The sequence below is a fragment of the Centropristis striata genome, chromosome 18 (genome assembly GCF_030273125.1).
Source record: "Centropristis striata isolate RG_2023a ecotype Rhode Island chromosome 18, C.striata_1.0, whole genome shotgun sequence".
NCBI classification, from domain to species: Eukaryota; Metazoa; Chordata; class Actinopteri; order Perciformes; family Serranidae; genus Centropristis; species Centropristis striata.
The window spans coordinates 27,070,878-27,091,053 of record NC_081534.1 but is presented as its reverse complement, the minus strand read 5'-3'; the positions used below and the strand labels follow the sequence as shown (position 1 = coordinate 27,091,053).

Here is a 20,176-nt window from a genome sequence, read left to right as displayed (position 1 = left end):
CACACAAGTGCTCTAATTTTCACATTTCTCAGGAAATCTCGAGTTATAAACAACACAACAAAGATGGCAGTTAACAGAGCTCACACCGCCACCTGTCAACAAAAGCTGTCGTGTTCTGCCAGTGCCACAGATTGGATTTCAGACCAATTTAAATAATTTCTTCCTTTTCACTTCACCAGCTTGTTTCACAACATGAGGTCCACATTCTGTCATGACTGCAATGATATGGGAAGTTGAACCACCAATGCAGCCAATCAGCATCCACCTGTACCAATTAGCTCTGGACATATTTGTTGAATTAGCTCGATACACAAGGACGAGGTTGTCTAAAACTGTACCGAAATAAACAGCAGTTAATTTACTTTAATTAGTCCGTATTGTTGGAGAAGGTCAGAAACAGGCAATTTAACTCTCATTTATGCTGAATTTAATCTTTATTTGTGTGTATATGTGCATATGGGGTCTTTAAAAGTGTATTTAATAACCTGAAACTATGATTTGTTACCTCAAACAACAAATTATTTAAAAAAAGGTGTGTTGGGAAAAGTTGGGAACACTTGTATAAAATATTTACTTTTATTTCCTTTCTTGGTTCCATATCAGAGGACAACACGTTAGCACCAGGGGAGTAAAGTGATGGAGCGGCAGCTCATCAATAGCGCCACACGCTCTCTCTGAGGGTTGTGTGACTCTCAGTCACACCAGCTTTCATCTGGCTGCTGTCAGACTCCTGCAGTGATGCTGTTGCCAGGACCGGAGAGTTGAGAGATGAGTTTGCTTTTGTTCCTGTGGACATAATCAGGTGTTTCTCCATGAAAGGTATAATGGAGAAATAACAGTTTTGCACAAACATACAAAATATATACAGGATATATCATCATAAAAGGTGGATCAGAAAGTCATGGTTCCCAGAGGAAGATACTCATTTGGTGACATTACAAACATTACCTTTGGTGGTCGGCTTATCTACTGGTTCATAGTAAAAGTATAGGTAACACTTTACAATAACCATCATTTATAAATGGTATCAGATTTATTAATGTTTAATCGTCATTTATAAACAGTATATAGGCCATTTAGAATGATAAATACATAAATGATTGATGTTTAACTAACTTCATCATTTATAAATGGCAAATAGATGGTATATTAATGTAAGTTTATAGTTACTTTACCATTAACAAACAATTAAATTATAATTAATAGTTTATTAATAGTTTTAGTTGCACTCATTTTAACATTTTAACACCATATTAAGTATGTTAATGATTTTTTAAATGATTCGTATACCTTTGAGAAATTGGTTGAACATTTTTTTAAGATTAAATATGTATAGCACTTTGTAAATGTTAATTATTGGTTTATAAACCATCTATAAACATTATTTAGTTGGTTATTGTAAAGTGTTACCAAAGTATATCATAATATATATATATATATATATATATATATATAAATGTATGTGACATTGTGATTCATCCTTGACAGATAATCTTGATGATGATGATGCTGTTGTTGATGTCGGGGACCTATGTGGTTGACACTTCACCTGGAACTGCCTTCTGTTGCACTATTGTTTTTGTTTTGTTTTGTTTTATTTTTAGATATATATATTGAGGCGGTGATCTGTTGTATGTATGTGTGTTGGAATGTGGTACCCACCGAAAAAAACGTAAACCGACGCGACACGAAATTGAGATGTTGATTTTTATGATTTTCTGAATAATAAATTATTTATCAATGTAGGAGAATACATTTTTTTAATAGTTTTATTAGAGTTGCATGCATTTCACAATGCTGGGGGTAAAATGACCACAAGCTGCAGGGCTCTCAAGTCGCATTTCAACCCGTTCACACGCTCACACGCCACACCTTGTATTTCTCACGCAGAAAAATTACCGGGGTAACGCCCACCAAGTTGCGCCGCTATTTTTTATAACAGTGGAACAGGTACGAATGAAGTGGGTTCCCCATGCACCAGCTAATCAAATAAAAAGAATATAGCTACCGAACAGCCAATCAAAAAGTAGCATTGCAGTATCTGGGTAAGATTTAGATATTCCCGCCACACAACAGCTATCTAACGTTAGTCGTTTTTTTCTAACGTTTTTTTTGTGTGGTTGTTATCAGCTCTCCATTTCCATGGAAATACATTGGGAATATTCAAATAAGTGAGATTCATGAGCTTGGTGTTTTACTGTAAGACAGATTGTAGTCCTGATATCAACCCTGTCGTTTTTATTTATAATTAACATGTATACAGGCTTACTGCGCATAGTAAGTGACATTCTCCTGTTCTCGTTCAGGTCACCAGTTCTACTTGCACAAAAAAATGATGAATATGAGATGAAACAAATATTTTTATTTGTATGAATTTGTGTCATTTATCAGATCAGACCGCCATCCCCGCCGCCGCCAAAATCTCACTCTGAACTCAGTTCAAAACTTGAGAGCCATTATCTGCTATTCTCTATTGTGTCATTTTCATCATTATTGCTTACCAAAAAAAGAAGCTCAAGAATTGGAAACTTACCATGGGGATTCTGGTACAAGCAGGAGCTGTATCGATGAATATTGAGCCATTCAGGATCCCAGTTAGATTTTCTGTGCTTACTTGCTGCGGTCGGACCGGAGTCAGCCACACTAGATTTGCCGGTAACGGTCAAGCAGCCTCCCAGTCCCTCCCCACCGCCGTCTGCCCCCCTTCCTCTGTCTTACCTGTAACTGGCGTGTTTCTAATGTGTATGGCTCCAGAGTTTGACAGAAAAATCTTTTAATATTAAGTTGTCCCTCGCCCGCGACTTTTCTCTTCTTTTTTGGCGGCGCCATGGTTAGTTTAATGTAACGGAATGCTAGCTATGTTGAGTGTAGCAAAATAACCGTTAGCTTACCATCCCGTAATATGCTTGCGTCTCGCGCCTCGCGCTCTCAGCAGTGTTACTAGGCAACCAGATGGCTCTGTAGCAAACAAAGCAGGTCTGGTCGCGCTGCAGAACAACAGTGCTACACAGAGGCTCCCAAACGGAAATGATGATTGATTTCTGAATGACTGGATACATCGTTTATTTTTGGCACATATTTTTTTCCCCTAGGCCTGGCGGGGGTGCTCGTTGACCCGCCAGGCCTGTACAATGGTAGGGGAAACACTGACAGCTGATATCTTGAAATTTTTCATGGTTTTCTTGATTTAAAACCAAAATCATTATCAGAAAACGTAGTGCAAATAAATTTAGCGGATTTAAAATAACAAAATTGCCTCCCAAGTTATAAAAGTTACAGTCTAAGAATAAGAATCCATTGTATCTGAGGAAGCAGGCAGTGTGAAAATGCGTTGTGATGTATCTTGTGTGCAGGAAGTTGAGTGTGAAGGCGATCACTAACTCCAGGTTCCTCGATGCTGTTGGGAACGTGGCCCAGAGCCAGGTCGTACAGGCTGTTCGGGGCAGCAAAGAGGTACCTCTCTACTGAAAACGTGTGTGTGTTGTTGTTGTTGTACTTTTCAAGCATCTTATTCACATTACTTTGTGTTACTGTTTTCCCAGGTGTGTTCAACCTGCTGTCAGGACTTTAACAACTGTCCAGGACACCTGGGACACGTAGAGCTGCCTCTTCCTGTTTACAACCCGTTGTTTTTTGATGTAAGCATGTACACAAATGCACCACTCAGCTGCAGTACACACATGTTTACAACTCACTATTATTGGATGTGATACTGTATTGGTTCAGCATTAGGGGTTTTGGTGGGTAAAAAAGGTTTTACCCTTAATAGGGCACTCATTGAAATACTTGCAAATTCCATCTTTCAACCCTAGAGAATATTGGAGGATATTACATACAGCCAGAATGTGTATAAAAAAACAACATACGGACCAGGGTAGGGGGGTAATATTTTGAGAAAAAAGTTTACAAGATTAAAGTGGCAAATCTACGAGAAGAAAATGTGCAGATTTCTGGGATTTAAAGTGGTATATCTGCAAGAAAAAAGTTGCTTTTTCCCCACTTTTTTCTTGTAAATTTGCGACTTTTTTCGCGCAGATTTGCCACTTTAAATCTCTTAAATCTGCTGCTTTTTTCTTGTAGATTTGCCACTTTAATCTAGTAAATTTGCAACTTTTTTCTTGAAATATTACCTGAAGTTACCAAATATAGTTCTTCGCCCAGTAAAGGGTTAACCAATATTTTTTCTCTCTTCTCACTCCTACTCTCCTTCATCAGAAACTCTACCTGTTGATTCGAGGTTCCTGTCTGTCATGTCACATGTTAACGTGTCCCAGAGCGGCCGTCCACCTGCTCCTCAACCAGCTGAAGTTAGTGGACCATGGAGCCATGCAGGAGGTCTACCACGTAGAACAAGTTCTCAGCCAGGTGGGTTCAATCCTTCGAACCCTAAAAATGTTATAGGGAGCTTTCTTTCACTCACTGTGGCCTAAGTTTCCCTGCACCTCAATGGAAACGGCACAATCAAAGCTAAAAGGAAGGACAACTCAAAAACTTATTTTGTCCACTATAACAGGGGTTCCCAACCCGGGGCACCAGAGATAACACAAAACTTTCTCTGCTTTGAGGTTATCAAAATATTTGTGAAAAAAAAAAAAATGTAAAAAAAAAAAAGTCTAAAAAACATGCAGCTTAGGTTTGATTGGTGACTCTAAATTGCCCATATGAGTGAATGAGAGCATGTATATATGTGTATATATATATATATATATATATATATATATATATATATATATATGAATGTATATATACACTACCGGTCAAAATTTTTAGAACACCCCAATTTTTCCAGTTTTTTATTGAAATTCAAGCAGTTCAAGTCAAATGAACAGCTTGAAAGGGTACAAAGGTAAGTGGTGAACTGCCAGGGGTAAATAAAAAAAAAGGTAAGCTTAACCAAAACTGAAAAATAATGTACATTTCAGAATTATACAAGAAGGCCTTTTTCAGGGAACAAGAAATGGGTTAACAACTTAACTCTATGGAGTCTCGGGCTATTTTGTCCATTTTTGAATTCTTTTCATGTCTTTGTAAGTCATTTTGTGCCATTTTGTGTCTTTTTTTGTCATTTTGTGTCTTTTTTTGGTCATTTTGTCTTTTTTTAGTCCTTTAGTCCAACATAAAATGTGATTTTGAATCTTTTTTTTACTTTCAAAACACTATCATGCTCAATAAAGAATTTAAAATGTTGTAAATGTGCATTAATTTCAGAGTACACTGAGACATTAAACTGCATCATTTTCAATTAAATTCTGGAAAAGTTGGTGTGTTCTAAAACTTTTGACCAGTAGTGTATAACAGTCAGATACTGTATATATCAATGTTATTATAGTTAACGAAAACTAACGAGATAACGAAAACTAGAATTGAAAAAACATTTTCGTTAACTGAAATAAAAATAAAAACGAGAGTTTTTAAAAAAACACACAACTAACTGAAACTGTATTTTGTGGTTACAAAACTAACTAAAATTATAGTGAAAATGTCCTTTGTCCTTCTTTGTCAACTTTTTTCATACGTAAACCTTTTTGGTTGATATGAAATCTATTTCAACTATCTGGTTTTATGACTTAATAAACTTATTGGGGCTGAGTTGGATCAGACAAAGGAAATAAAGGAAACATTTATTGTGACCTTATTGAATCTGGCACCCAACAAATACCCCAATACAAGAATGCACTCTGTTTTAAATTACTTTAGGGAAAGTAATTAATGTATAGGTGGTTAAAAATCAATTAATAACTTTTGGAGAAGAAATGAGAATTAAGTTTTCCTTTATGGAGATGTAAACCAAGGTAAAGGTCTTTGCTTCATGCTTTTCAATTTCTGTATATGTTACTTGTTGTATGATCATTTATCTTTTGTCATTTTCAAAATAAAATTTCCTAACAAAAAGAAAATCCAACTATGACAATTGATTTACTCATTAAGTACTGTTATCTTTATTATTTCATTGTTTTGATTCATTTTTCAAGAAAAAAATGCCAAACCCTTGCACATTCCTGTGTTATTCAGAGTTCAGATTTTTGGGTGGGCGAAGAACCGTATTTGGTAACTTCAGTGGCTATCCGAAATGGGGTGGTAATATTTCAAGGAAAAAAGTTGCAAATTTACTAGATTAAAGTGGCAAATCTACGAGAAAAAAAGTTGCAGATTTAAGAGGTTTAAAGTGGCAAATCTGTGGGAAAAAAGTCACAGATTCACATGAAAAAAGTGGAAAAAAAAGCAACTTTTCTCTCGCAGATTCACCACTTTAAATCTCATAAATGCACATTCCCATAAACTTTTTTCTCAAAATATTACCCCCCTCACCCGGGTCCGTGTTTTTTTTTTTTTTTACACATTCCACAGTCCACGTTCTGGCTGTATGCAATATCCTCCAATATTCTCTAGGGTCGGAATTTGGAATTTGCAAGTATTTCAATGAGTGCCCTATAAAGGGTTAAAAGATGTCAGATTTGACTAATGAAAACACTTGTTGGTCCTATTTTTCACTGTTTTCCTGTCTCTGACCGTCACCCTGGAGGTTTGGGTCAGGGGTGACTCACCAAGTTCTCCTCTTCTCCCTCCTGGACAGGGTCTCTGTCACAGTAGAGACAGATCAGGTCCAACAGGTCATGGGACGTTTCCATAGAAACCGCTGTGCCTGGAAGAATTTAATTGAAGAGTTGATGTAGCAATATCCCAAAAACAGAGACTATACGTGTGTGTGTGTGTGTGTGTGTGTTCTCACCAGCTTGCAGTAGTTGATCATACATTTCAACAGCAGCCGAAACTTTCCTCAAGCTGATCCGCTCCTTCAGTGCTTCTTCACTCACCTCAAGAAGCAGGGACACCGTCTCTGGCATCAGACACTACAAGCACATAACCCAACAAGATAACCAATCAAAATCAAACAATATCAGTAGATAAAAAAACAGAATAACAAGAGCGCTGCTGGTGTCCCTAAATACACCGGTGCTCTTGTTGGGTAAACAGTGAACTCAAAAGAAGAAAATGCAGGCACTCTGGTGGATTGACAAAAGTTGAAAACCCTTTATTTTACATGGGTTGCATCTAAAGACACTAGCGAAGGCGCAAGCCGACACGCGTTGTTGTTTTTAGATGTATTTATACAGTCTATGATTCAAACACACTTAGCTGGTTGCCATGGTGATTGGGTGCATGACATCATCAGCCAGTATTTCAAAGATCAAAGCATCATCATGGCGAATGACATCATCGTGGCTGATGACATCATCAGCCAGTATTCCAATTAGAATGCTTTGATCTTTCCAAAGATCAAAGCATTCTAATTGGAATACTGGCTGATGATGTCATGCATGAGGTCAGCTCATCTTCTAAATATTCTATATATATAAGAGAAAGCTGTCAGATAGGTTCAGACCGAATTTTGCCTATTGGAAGAAAGATTGTATTCCTAAATTCGGATAGTGTGTTTGATAGATAGACAATTGTGTTATTGTTTATAATTTGTGTAAGTGATTTGAAAGAAGACATGTCTCCCACAATGCCTACCACACAGGTTCAAAAGTACAACATACTCTCCAGCAAGTCCGCACGCTACCTTGTGCTGGACTTCAATGGAGAAGGAGTTTTTGGCAAAGTTGCAAAGTGTGTCAACTTAAAAACATTGGAGATTACGGCCATCAAGATACACAAAGAGAGTGAAGATGAAGATCAAGCGGAAGTAGAAATGCTGAGACAAGTTAGGGCACTTGACCCAGAGAAGAAAAATGTGGTGAAATTTATCGACAATTTCATGTTCCAAGGCCTTTCTTGCATTGCCTTTGAGATGCTGGACAGGAGCCTTTGGGACTTGTTGAGGCAGAGACGGACAACACTGTCTCTTAATGAACTTCGTCCCATCACCCATCAGCTACTTGTAGCGTTTGAAGCCTTGAAGGATATTGGCATTATTCACACAGACTTGAAACCTGACAATGTCATGCTTGTCAACCACCAGGACAAGCCCTACAGAGTTAAATTGATTGACTTTGGTTTGGCAATTCCAGCCTCCGCAGCAAGAGCAGGAATGACCATGCAGCCTGTTGCATACAGGGCTCCAGAGGTCACCTTGGGCCTCCCCATAACTGAAGGCATTGATATGTGGGGACTGGGATGTGTCTTAGTCCTTCTGTATCTTGGCATTGACCTCTTCCCTGGTCAATCGACATACCAAATGATGAAAGTTATTTGTGAGGTCCTCGGTCAGCCAGAAGACCACCTGCTGACTGCTGGAAAGAACTCTTGGCAGTATTTTAGCCGGGATGAGGAAGGATGGAGACTTAAGACGGTTGAGGAATACAAGCAGGCAACAGGTGTTCAACCCAAGTTTTCAGATTGCTTTCTTCAGGGAAGTTTCGTTGAAGAAATAAAGGCCCGTGAAGATGAAGGCAATGTTGAGTACAGTGACAGGATGGCATTTTTAGACCTCCTGAAACGGCTGCTCAGTCTGGATGCGAAGACCAGAATAACACCTGGGGAAGCCCTGAAACATTGTTTTCTTACAATGACTCATCTGGAACAGGACAGGGACAGCAGCTCTCATGCAGAAGTTGCCTTTCACCTAATGAACATCTGCTCCGGTGGGGAGTCAGATGAAATTGAGTCAACCAAGCCCACCATCAGGGAGGGTCAGAGGCATCAGATGTCCCTCCCTATTCCTAATGCCTGTGCTGAGTCAGCTTACTCCAGTTACAGAGTTTTAAGCAGTGCTAGCTCAAGCTTTGAAGACATTCGTGTATGCCACTCAAATCCTCCACTCCTTAATGAAGACCAGGCCTTCCAGGTATACAGCAATGACCTTCAGTTGTCAATTCACAGGAGTCCGTTCATCAAAGAGCCATATTGGAACTCCAGTGCTAAAATTTCTGACACTTGTCGTTCCATTTATGAAGACGAGGCCTCCCAGGTACACTGCAATGGCTTTCAGTTGCCAATTCACAGGAGTCCCTTCGTCAAAGAGCCATATTGGAATTCCAGTGCTGAAGTTTCTGACACTGGGTGTTCCATTTATGAAGACGAGGCCTCACAGGTACACTGCAATGACTTTCAGTTGCCAATTCACAGGAGTCCGTTCATCAAAGAGCCATATTGGAATTCCAGTGCTAAAGACGAGGCCTCACAGGCACACTGCAATGACTTTCAGTTGCCAATTCACAGGAGTCCGTTCGTCAAAGAGCCATATTGGGATTCCAGTGCTAAAGACGAGGCCTCACAGGCACACTGCAATGACTTTCAGTTGCCAATTCACAGGAGTCCGTTCGTCAAAGAGCCATACTGGGATACTAGTGTTCAAGAAGGTGACACATCTTCACCATATCAGGTTCAAAGGAATGACATAATCTCCAGCAGGTCTGCACACTACCTTGTGCTGGACTTTAATGGAGAAGGATGTTTTGGTAAAGTTGCAAAGTGTGTCAACCTAAAAACCTTTGAGACTACAGCAATCAAGATTCTAAAAGAGAGTGAAGATGAGGCCCTTCAAGATGAGGTGAGAATGCTGAAAGAACTTAGGGCCCTTGACCCAGATAAGAAAAATGTGGTCAAATTCATAGACGATTTCACGTTCAAAGGCCTTTCTTGCCTTGCCTTTGAGATGCTGGACAAGAGCCTTTGGGATTTGGTGGACGAGACAAATAGACCATTGCCTGTTAATGCAATTCGCCCCATCGCACATCAGCTTCTTGTAGCATTTAAAGCCTTGAAGTGTGCTGGCATCCTTCATACAGATCTGAAACCTGACAATGTCATGCTTGTCAACCACCAGGACGAGCCCTTCAGGGTGAAGTTAATCGACTTTGGTTTGGCCCTTCCAGCCTCCGAGGTACAGGTTGGATGGATCATGCAGGCTATTGCATACAGAGCTCCAGAGGTCTCCCTGGGCCTCCCTATAACTGAGGCCATTGATATGTGGGGATTGGGATGTGTCTTAGCATTCCTTTACTTTGGCGACGATCTATTCCCTGAAACTTCCACATATGACATGATGAACGCAGTTTGCAAACTGGTTGGTCAGCCAGCAGATAACCTGCTGAATGCTGGGCAGAACACCTACCAGTATTTCAAGAGGATACAGGGCTCAACTAATCCAGGATGGAGATTCAAGGCACCAGAGGAGTATAAAAAGCAATCCGATGTCCACCCCCAAAACGGATTTTTTGCCACTGTCAGAAATCTGGATGAAGCAGTAGAGTCGTTCTGGGAGACACACGATGATGTTGAGAAGTCTGACAGGTTGGCATTCTTAGACCTCCTAAAATACTTGCTTGATCCAAATGCCGAGACAAGGATCACGCCTGAGCAAGCTCTAGATCACCCATTCATTACGATGATTGGCCTTGAACCCGAAATTAACACCAGCCTTCATGCAAAAGCTGCCTTCGAATTGATGACCGTCTGCCCCTTGGATAATGAAGATGAATTGCATGATTTTATTAGTGAGTCCAGCACTGACATAGGGTCAACCAGACTCCCCATCCAGTCGAGTCAAGAGCAGCAGATGTCCATGGTTCAAGGCCCATTGGAAGCCCTTGAATGGAACCCCCAGATCGTACTACCTAATCCCTGTCTTGAGTTGAATCGCTCAAGTAACAGAGATTATGTTGAGGATTACTCTCAAGTGGGAAGCCCCCAGGTCTTTGAGATGCTGGGCATGAGCCTTTCAGACGTGGTGGCGCAGAGACAGGGAATGGGATTGTCTCTTATTGAAATTCGCTCTATCACACAACAGCTACTTGTGGAACTTGAAGACTTGAAAGATGACGGAATTATACACACAGACTTGCATCCTGACAACGTCATGGTTTTAAACCCCCAGGATGAGCTCTTCAGGATAACATTAACCAACTTTGACATGGCACTTCCAGTCTCTGAAGTAGAGGTTGGGATGGACTTGCAACAATGTGCATACAGGGCTCCAGAGGTGAACTTGGCCCTCCCTATATCTGTAGCCATTGATATGTGGGGACTGGGATGTGTCATAGCATACCTTTATTTTGGCATCAGCCTCTTCCCTGGAGAATCACCATACAATACAATGAAAGCTGTTTGCCATCTGCTTGGTCAGCCAGAAGACTGCCTTCTGAATGCTGGAGAGAACACCTGCCAGTATTTCAACAGGCAACAGGGCTCAACCAATTCAGAATGGCAACTAAAGACAGCAGAGGAATACGAAGAGGCAACCGGTGTCCAGTCTGAATATTCAGGGTGGTATCCTGATTCTTTTGATAACTTGGATGAGGCAATTGAGTTGTTGTCGCTCAGAGATGACAATGTTGCATATGAAGACAGGATGGAGTTTTTACATCTCCTAAAACAGTTACTCAATCCAAATCCTGATATGAGAATCACACCTGAGCAAGCACTTAAACACCGTTTTGTCACAATGGTTCACCTGGAAAATGACATGGACACCAGCGATTATGCACAAATTGCAAAACTATACATGAATGCATCCCCTCTGGATGATTCACACGGCTTGGAAGATCACACTCAAAATTAGGAGTGCAAAGCTGTGAGGTGAATAGGCAGTGGATAGTTAGGTGGGGTTTTCCCCGGGTGCTCCGGTTTCTTCCCACACTCCAAGTAATAGTAATCCAAGTCACTTGGTTGAAAAAAAAATTTAATGACTTAAGTAAGGGACACAATGGTGCAGTGGTTAGCACTGTCACCTTACAGCTAAAACATTGTGGTCCTCTTTCAAAATAGACTTTACTTATTGTCCCTGTGGTTTTGTGGGTTTCCCCCAGGTGCTCTGGTTTCCTCCCACATTCCAAGTAATACGTTACTTTGCGCAAAAAAAATAAATTAAATGACTTAAGTAAGGGACCCAGTCGGCAGTGGTTAGCACTGTTATCTAACAGCTAAAACATTCTGGTCCTCTTTCAAAATAGACTTTACTTATTGTCCCTGTGGTTTTGTGGGTTTCCCCCAGGTGCTCTGGTTTCCTCCCACATTCCAAGTAATACGTTACTTTGCGTAAAAAAAAATTAAATGACTTCAGTAAGGGACCCAGTGGTGCAGTGGTTAGCACTGTTATCTTACAGCTAAAACATTCTGGTCCTCTTTCAAAATAGACTTTACTTATTGTCCCTGTGTTACTTTGCAAAAAAAAAAAAAATCAAATCACTTAAGTAAGGGATTAGCAATGCCACCTAACAACTAGAATATTCTGGGCCTCTTTTTTAAATAGACTTTATTCTCCCTGTTGTTTTGTGGGTTTCCCCCAGGTGCTGTGGTTTCCTCCAACATTCAAGTAATACATGACTTTGGGAGAAAAAAATTCAAATGACTTAAGTAAGGGACTCATTCAATATACCTATTACTCCTATTCAACATATTCCAGTCAGTGCCTTAAGGAAAACAGACATAAACGCACCACTGTAAGGGAAAGGGTGCGCTGGGTTAATAACACAGGGCAAAATGAGAGCATCATTGAGAAACAGAATATGGAAATTGTTTATATTGATAAGTCTATTTTCAGAATTGTTGGAGGCAATAGTCGTAATTGAAAATGAAATTGGATTCATCACACAGCCCTAAATATACAAGTGGACATCCACATTGAAAGATCATGAGAAAGACATGAAAGAGCTCTCACCCTGCTGGTAGTTGAAGCCAGAGCTGCCAGCACTGCCTCCTTGCTCCTGTTCAAGAAAAAGTGACATTTAAATAATTTAAATACTTGCCTGTCTTAATTTAAAAAGAGGGTGGTCTAGCTAATTAACATCACATAACAATGATATGGACACAAACCATGTTTTCTTCCTGGGAATGACAATCGCATCGGTTGGTTCTGCAACAACATGGATGAAAAAGGTGATATTAATCTCACTGATACATTACAATCAAGTGCATCTGATGTAGTTAATGGGTGACTTTGTCAAATCTAACAGGAGGGGCAGTCATTTTTCCATTATTAAGAAATCCTCATCCTCAAGCCCATTGATTCCTAGGAGTTCTGCACATTAGTTTCTCATGAAGTATGAACATTTCCTGACAAGAACTTACTTTGTTTTTGCTTTATATTGAAGTTAAAGTAGGAACCCCTCTTTTTGCCCCCCTGTAAGTCGCTTTGGATAAAAGTGTCTGCAAAATGACTAAATGTAAATGTAAACATGTCCTACGGTGCAATAGTGCATTTGATGGTTTCAAACAGTGACCAGAAAAAATAAAATATATGCTCTGTATATTAACAGCCAACAGTTGTTAATTGAATAATGGTTTTCTGGATTTTTATGTAACAATATAAAACAGAAAAGAGCAGTAATGCTGAAGCTGACTACACTCACCTAATATTTTTGAAGCGGTAAACATTTTCTGTCCCTGATTTTGCCTTTACTGACAGGAGTGTTTGAGTCATGACCCCAAAAAACTCTTATTCCAAAATACCTTTATTCGCTTCTGCAGCTTGTTGTCGCAGAGCTGAAGTCCAGCCAAAACCCCTGGAAAAAAGAGAAACAAATTAACTTTGCTAAAGACTACTGAAGTCATCTGGCAGGCTTCTATTCTCTGAGGAGGTTAATGAAAATCCCTTTTTTTCCTGTAAGTCGCTTTGGATAAAAGCGTCTGCTAAATGACTAAATGTAAATGTAAATAATGACAGCACAGAGGCTGCAGAATAAGCCTCTCGATGGCTCTGGATCAAGAGAGCAGATCTGTGGGAGAATGCTGCTAGGGCACAAGTTGAGGCTTGATCAACCTCAGCTGGGTCGCCTGAGTGAGGGTGTCTGATTTCCAAAAGACCCGAAACACCCAAGGACCTCAGGAACATCACTGATGATGTGCTCTGGTTTAGCATCAGACTATGTCTCTCCAGCTGAGAGATGTTTATTACCCCTCTCTCTGGGACTTCTCCATATCTCAATTTAAATAATTATTAACCTTCCTAATAAAAAGGGGAAAATATGAGAGCCTTGTCTGCGGCTGCCACAGACAAGGCTGCAAGGCAAGGTGCTTGCTTGTAGAAGTTGAGTACAGATGCTTTGCAGGACAGTCCCTGTGCAGAGCTTACACCGCACTCAGCACCACATGTGAAAGGAGGAGGAGGGCCATGTATGACAGCACAGAAGCTGCAGAGAAAACCTTTCCATCAGTGGTTCTCAACCTTTTTTCAGTGATGTTCCCCCTGTGAAATATTTTTTTCAGCCAAGTACCCCCTAACCAGGGCAAAGCATTTTTGGTTGAAAAAAAAAAAAAAAAAAAGACTTAAAAACAGAGCGCTGTGCCATCAGCGTCTGATTTATTAAACTTTGGAACTGATAAACACATACAAAATTCAAACATTTGAAAAAAAAAACCTATTTCAAACACTTTAAATGTTAATAATCCATGACTAAATTTATTGCAAATATTTCTGATCACTAAAATGTAGTGATTTAAACTAATGTAGTAAAAACAGTGACCATATAACCATTTAAAACTATAACTGCTACGCTTCAACCACGACTCCATCTTTGAGTTTTCAAGTGATATGACAGGTTGGGTCGAACCATCCTGGTATGGGGGAGACTGTGGGTTTTTAAGATAATGAAATTGAATAGCCTATTGAATATAAAATTAATTTTATGAACTTATACTTAAATATTTATTTAATATTTATTTTTAAAGGATTTTTGAATGGATGCTACTTTTTAAATGTACCCCCATTTGAGAACCACTGATCTAGATGGCTCTGGATTAAGAGAGCGGATCCGTGGGAGAATGCTGCTAGGGCACAAGTTGAGCCTTGATCAACCTCAGCTGGGTCGCCTGAGAGAGGTTGTCTGATGTTTAAAAGACCCAAAACACCCAAAGACCTCAGGAACATCACTGATGATGTGCCTTAGCTTAGCATCAAAATATATGTCTATCCAGCTGAGAGATGTTTATTACCCCTCTCTCTGGGACTTCTCCATATCTGAATTTAAAGAATTATTGACCTTCCTAATGAATATATGAGTATTAAGTATCTTGTATGACACAGCACATAGAGACATTGCTTGATTTGCACAGGGGATTGCAAAATCAATTATATTTTTTGACCAAAATTGAAACTCAATTAAACAAAAAGTAGTTATGTATATTGCCTTTTTAGATGAGCTTAATACACATTTTGTTATAAATATTTGCCAAATTTTAAAAGAGAAAATTTGATGATGGGTATTTGTCCTTTCAATAAATGCCATATGCTCTTTACCAGTGGTGGAATGAAACTAAGTACATTTACTCAAGTACTGTATTTGATCCTACAGCCATCAGGCTGTCTAATTTTAACAGATTTTTACAAAATTAAAACGCTGCTAACATAAATTCATCACAACAAATAATCTAATATTATATTTGGAATATTGGAGTAGGGCCATTCTGCATAATGTCCATTCTGCTTAATTTAGATACTTTAACCCTCCTGTGTTCCTGGGGTCCTTTTTGATCGCAAATCATTTTCAACACACGATTAATATAGGTTAACTTTCATAGAATTTTCATAGGATAATGAAAAAAATATGAACTTTATATTTCAATGTGTTAGTCTTGAGTTGCCGTAAAAGGTGAAAAAAAAGTTGTTAATAGTTTTTTCCTACATGTCCTAAAACCACTCATGACAAACACATTGATAAATAATTTTCATATTTTTTTCATTGTTATTGGTAAATTTTAGTCAAATATACAAAATTAGGCCTCATTTCAAGAGAAAAAAAGTAATAAAACCTGAATATTCTTTTCAATAGTAATAGTGGGGGAAAAAAATCGTCATGGGAATGCACAGAGTAGGTTATGTCAACTTTTAGTGAAACTTATGTTTTGAAAACATTGTTAATTTTTGGATGTCAGCAAAAAAAAAAAAGGAAAAAAAAGAATCACCCATGGTCCTCAGGGTCAAAAAGGACCCCATGACATTAGACTGGTTTTAGAACAACAAAATATTACCTTTTTTTTTTTTTACCTTTTAATGCAACTCATGACCAACACATTGATATATACTTTTTTCATTATTATTGGTCAATTTTAGTCAAATATACAAAATGAGTACCTAATCTTCAAGTTTAACTGTGTGCATGCATGTATACTTGTGAGTGTGTGTTTGTCTGAGTGTCTGTGTGTGTCTATGACTCCCTGTGCCTGTGTGTGTGTGCATGTGTGTTTATGCATAATGGACAATATGTGCAAATATACGTTTTGACCTCGACCTCTTGCTCGCTGTCCTCCTAAGCCATGTTTTGTTTTAAATATTTGCCAAATTTTAAAAGAGAAGATATGATGATGGGTGTTCAGTGAGGATAAATGCCACATGCTCTTTACATGACACCGTTGATGTGACACAAAACAAAGTTTACACGCATAAAAATGACGAAAATCTGATAAAATATCACTCATGTGCTGCAGTGATGAAGTTAGCTTCAAGAAGACATGACCTCCTGCCAGATGATGCTAGCTAGCTGTAGCCGAAACACTCAATTAACAACCCGAATAACAAGACAAAGTCGACTGAATGATATGTTGGTTTAAAACACAGCTTTCTTACCTGTAAGCCCATAACTGCTCGATGTTATTAAGCAGAAATCGGCCGTTTCTCTTGACATAATGCCCTAGGTGGGCACCGGTGGCCGCCATGTTGCTACGCTACCAACTGAAGGCTTCTGGGAGGACGAGACCATGTGAGCTAAGGGAAGGGGGGGGCGAAACGACATAACACTTTGTATTTTAAAAGGAATACCACGCATATATCCACACTTAACATATTACATTTTACTTTTATTATTGTATGAGTTATTTAAAATGTCTAATATCAACAGAGTTTGTGTAAAAGTCATGTTAGTTTTTTTTTTAACCTCCCCCCTTTAATGTTACCTTTGGTGTGGCGGTCCCACGTGTTGAACTGTGTGTCGCATGTGGTTTAGCCTTCCCGTAGCCATGAGTTTATATCAGTAAACACATAAAAAGTCTGGCTAATTCTCCACAAAATGTTGTTTGGAAAAGAAGTGCCATGGCGGCGACTGGAGGGGATGTCGTCTGGCATGTACTCTGCCGGAGAAATAAGGTGAGAGACAGCTTGTTAGCAGTGGTGTAGTGGTCCCTGATAAAGTGGGTATACTCTCAATTTTCACCTTTATGTTTTTTAAAGTAGTCCAGAGAAAACTTGCTCACTATTATAAAATGATCATGACTTGATTAGGAGCAGTTTTAGTTACTACTGGTTACACAAGCAGCCTGAATGAATGTAAAATGTATTTATCATGAGGCAAACATGGTGTTTCAGTTATTTTTTGAACATTTATTTAAATAAAATACTTGTAATCAATGCATCCCTGTTCACATTTCATCTTAAATAAAACACACAAATCATTCTCTTCCACACATCAAAAACCAATCAAATGAACTCAAAAGTGTCAAAAAATTGAAATACATTGTTTGGTTTTCAATAGCTGAACACTATTTTAACATACTTCGAAAGATAAATATATACATATCATTACAAATATTGAATGTCATCATTTTTTAGTTAATGCTTTGTTTTGAACATGTTCATTTAAATCATTCAACAAAATATTTAGTTAACAATGAACAAAAAATATATGCATTTACAACACATCAACAGTGATGAACTATCTCAACCCAGCACACACTACTGTGATCACAATAGTCATCAGCAAGACATGGGTCCCCCTCTTTACATTAACAATCTGCATCATCAAGTGGAATTATTTTCACCAAGTAAAGCTGAAGCAATTCAGGAGATTAGTGAGTGAAATACTTGGGAGAGTTAGCTACTATAAAATTAAACTAGATCATGTAGGCTAGTTAGGGCTAAGTAACTTGGCTAACGTTATAATTTAGACCTTTACAATAGCAAACAAGCTTCATAGACATTGAGATAATCAGTTTAATCTAACATTACAGTCTGGTATGAAATTCTTGCAAACTGGGTTGATTAAACACTTACTGAAAACCAACAATGACACGGTTTCCCCACATTATCCCAATCTAGCTAGCTTCAGGGTAACGTTAGCATAACATTAGCCTTTCATAACGTTAGCCGACTCACACAGTTTAACTCAACTATTGGGGACAAAATCTCTTCTCCTCTAAATGTACAGTCATATTGTCAGTAGTTTAAAACAATGATTCATTTGGAAACCACTTTGAAACTTACCTCTGAATTATCTCCTCCATGAAAGTAGCGGTTGGTTCTCTCGATACGTGCCACTCACTTGAAAGATGTTTATTCTGCCTTTCTTGTTCGCATTTCCAATAATCGCGCATCTTTCAAGGATACGTGCAGTGACCTGTCAATCAACTGGGGTGACACTTGCTGTGTTCCAATACCCATACTTCCCGTACTCACTGTACTTAGCTTGAGTACGCAGGGTGTTCCGATTCCGATCGCGGTGAAAAGAAGTGTACCTAAAGGACCCGGATGTTGTACTCATAACGGTCAAAACGCTGAGTGTGGAACGATGTACACTATACGCACTCAACGGCCGCCATCTTGTCTACGTAGCGGAAGAGGCGGAGCCAGGCAGAGCCGCTCGGCTCGAAAAAAATGTTTGTAATGGCGGCCGACGACGCCGGCACATTTTCCACATTTGCTGCGTTAATGGAGCCATATTGCCGGATTGTAGAAGTAAAGATTAAACAACACAAAGGATCATTTTTTCGCCGTTTAAAGCCGGAAGTTTTTCGCGGGTGATGAGCTGCGGCGGCCGTCGCGAGCGTCATTTCCGGTAAGTGCATCACGGAGTATTAGATTTGGAACAACACTCACCTGCTGAAATCTGTGTACCTTGTGAGTGCGGATAGTGTACTGCATTTGAGTGTACTCATGGAAGTATGGGTATTGGAACACAGCAACTGAGGTGTTAGCAATATTTTCCTCAGCGTGACCCGCCCTACTCTGCCTCTGATTGGCTCATCAGTCCTCATGCTCTATAGTTAACCAATCTAATCAGTGAAGGCAGCGAGTACCAGCCAATTAGAGGCAGAGGAGGGCGGGTCATGGCTTCACCATCCTTGAGGAAAAAATGGGCAACCTGGATCACAGATATTACTGAATGGTGCGCATCAGGGGGATTTAGAAGTGGGTATACGCAATCCTGGACATCCTGGACTACACCACTGATTATAAGAGGTCACAGTAAATTTTGCCTTTATTATTATTATTATTATTATTTGCCTTATCCATCTTCATTATGTATGAAAAAAGTTAACAAAGACGAAAACGATGGACATTTTCACTATACTTTTAGTTAGTTTTGTAACCACACAATACAGTTTCAGTTAATTATCATTATCATGTAACCTTTAACCCTTAAAACAAAGTCTGAAATCTCAAAAAAGCCTTTAAATAAGTGAGGACCGGCCGAAATGTCCTCACTTTGCAAAAATGTCCTCACTCTGTTGGTTAAAAACATGTCCTGGTCCTCACTATGTAGGAAGTACAAGAACACACACACACACACACACACACACACACACCCTCACCTCAGCAGCCGCCTGTCTGAACAGATCTGCTGTAATGTGGAGGAATGGGACTCCGTGAGGACAGAGAAGTGGCCTGCGATGTGGGAGGAGGGAGGAGGGAGAGGAGAGGGCATGATAGACAAGAGAAGCTGTTAATGTATTCCTGTGATCTGTGGCCTGAGAACACACAAGTGGCACCACAGAGAAAGAAAGACAGTACGAGAGAAAAGAAGAGATGCTAATACACAGAAAGGATGAAAGAGATAGAAAGCAATCAGCGTGAAAACGAAAGAGAAAGAGTGAGGGAGCGCACTGGGCGAGGCTGACACTTTGTCACAGGCAGAGTTGTCAGATGGGCTAATGCCGCCGCGGTTCAAGTCCCTCTTAAAGACGTCAGATCACACAGGCAGATTGCCCGTGGAGGATTTGAGGCAGACGCCCGCCGGGGGAGCTGGGAAATTGCATTTGCTGCCTGCTACAAGATCCTGATAAGAGCAGATTTGTTCTAAGAACGCAATGACAGGGCAAGGTTATCACAAAGCTGCCTGGCCTCCTACTGCAGAGGAGAGGAGAGGAGGAGAGGAGAGGAGGGGAGAGGAAAGGAGAGGAGAGGAGAGGAGAGGAAACAGGAGAGGAAAGGAAACAGGAGAGGAGAGGAAACAGGAGGAGAGGAGAGGAGAGGAGAGGAGAGGAGAAGAGAGGAGAGGAAACAGGTGAGGAGAGGAAAGAGGAGAGG

At 39.7% G+C, this 20,176-nt stretch overlaps 1 protein-coding gene across 1 annotated transcript; it reads right to left on the bottom strand.

Moving 5' to 3' along the window:
- Nucleotides 1–18,150, bottom strand: LOC131991599 (small ribosomal subunit protein mS39-like). Its single transcript, XM_059357063.1, has 9 exons — nt 18,134–18,150; nt 16,831–17,004; nt 16,505–16,642; nt 13,393–13,445; nt 12,757–12,796; nt 12,602–12,647; nt 6,731–6,851; nt 6,546–6,643; nt 1–786 (listed from the first exon to the last, which is right to left on the bottom strand). Exons 3-9 carry the CDS (start codon nt 16,591–16,593, stop codon nt 709–711), a joined length of 525 nt encoding a protein of 174 aa, XP_059213046.1. The 5' UTR covers nt 16,594–16,642; nt 16,831–17,004; nt 18,134–18,150; the 3' UTR covers nt 1–708.
- Nucleotides 18,151–20,176: the final 2,026 nt, after the last annotated feature.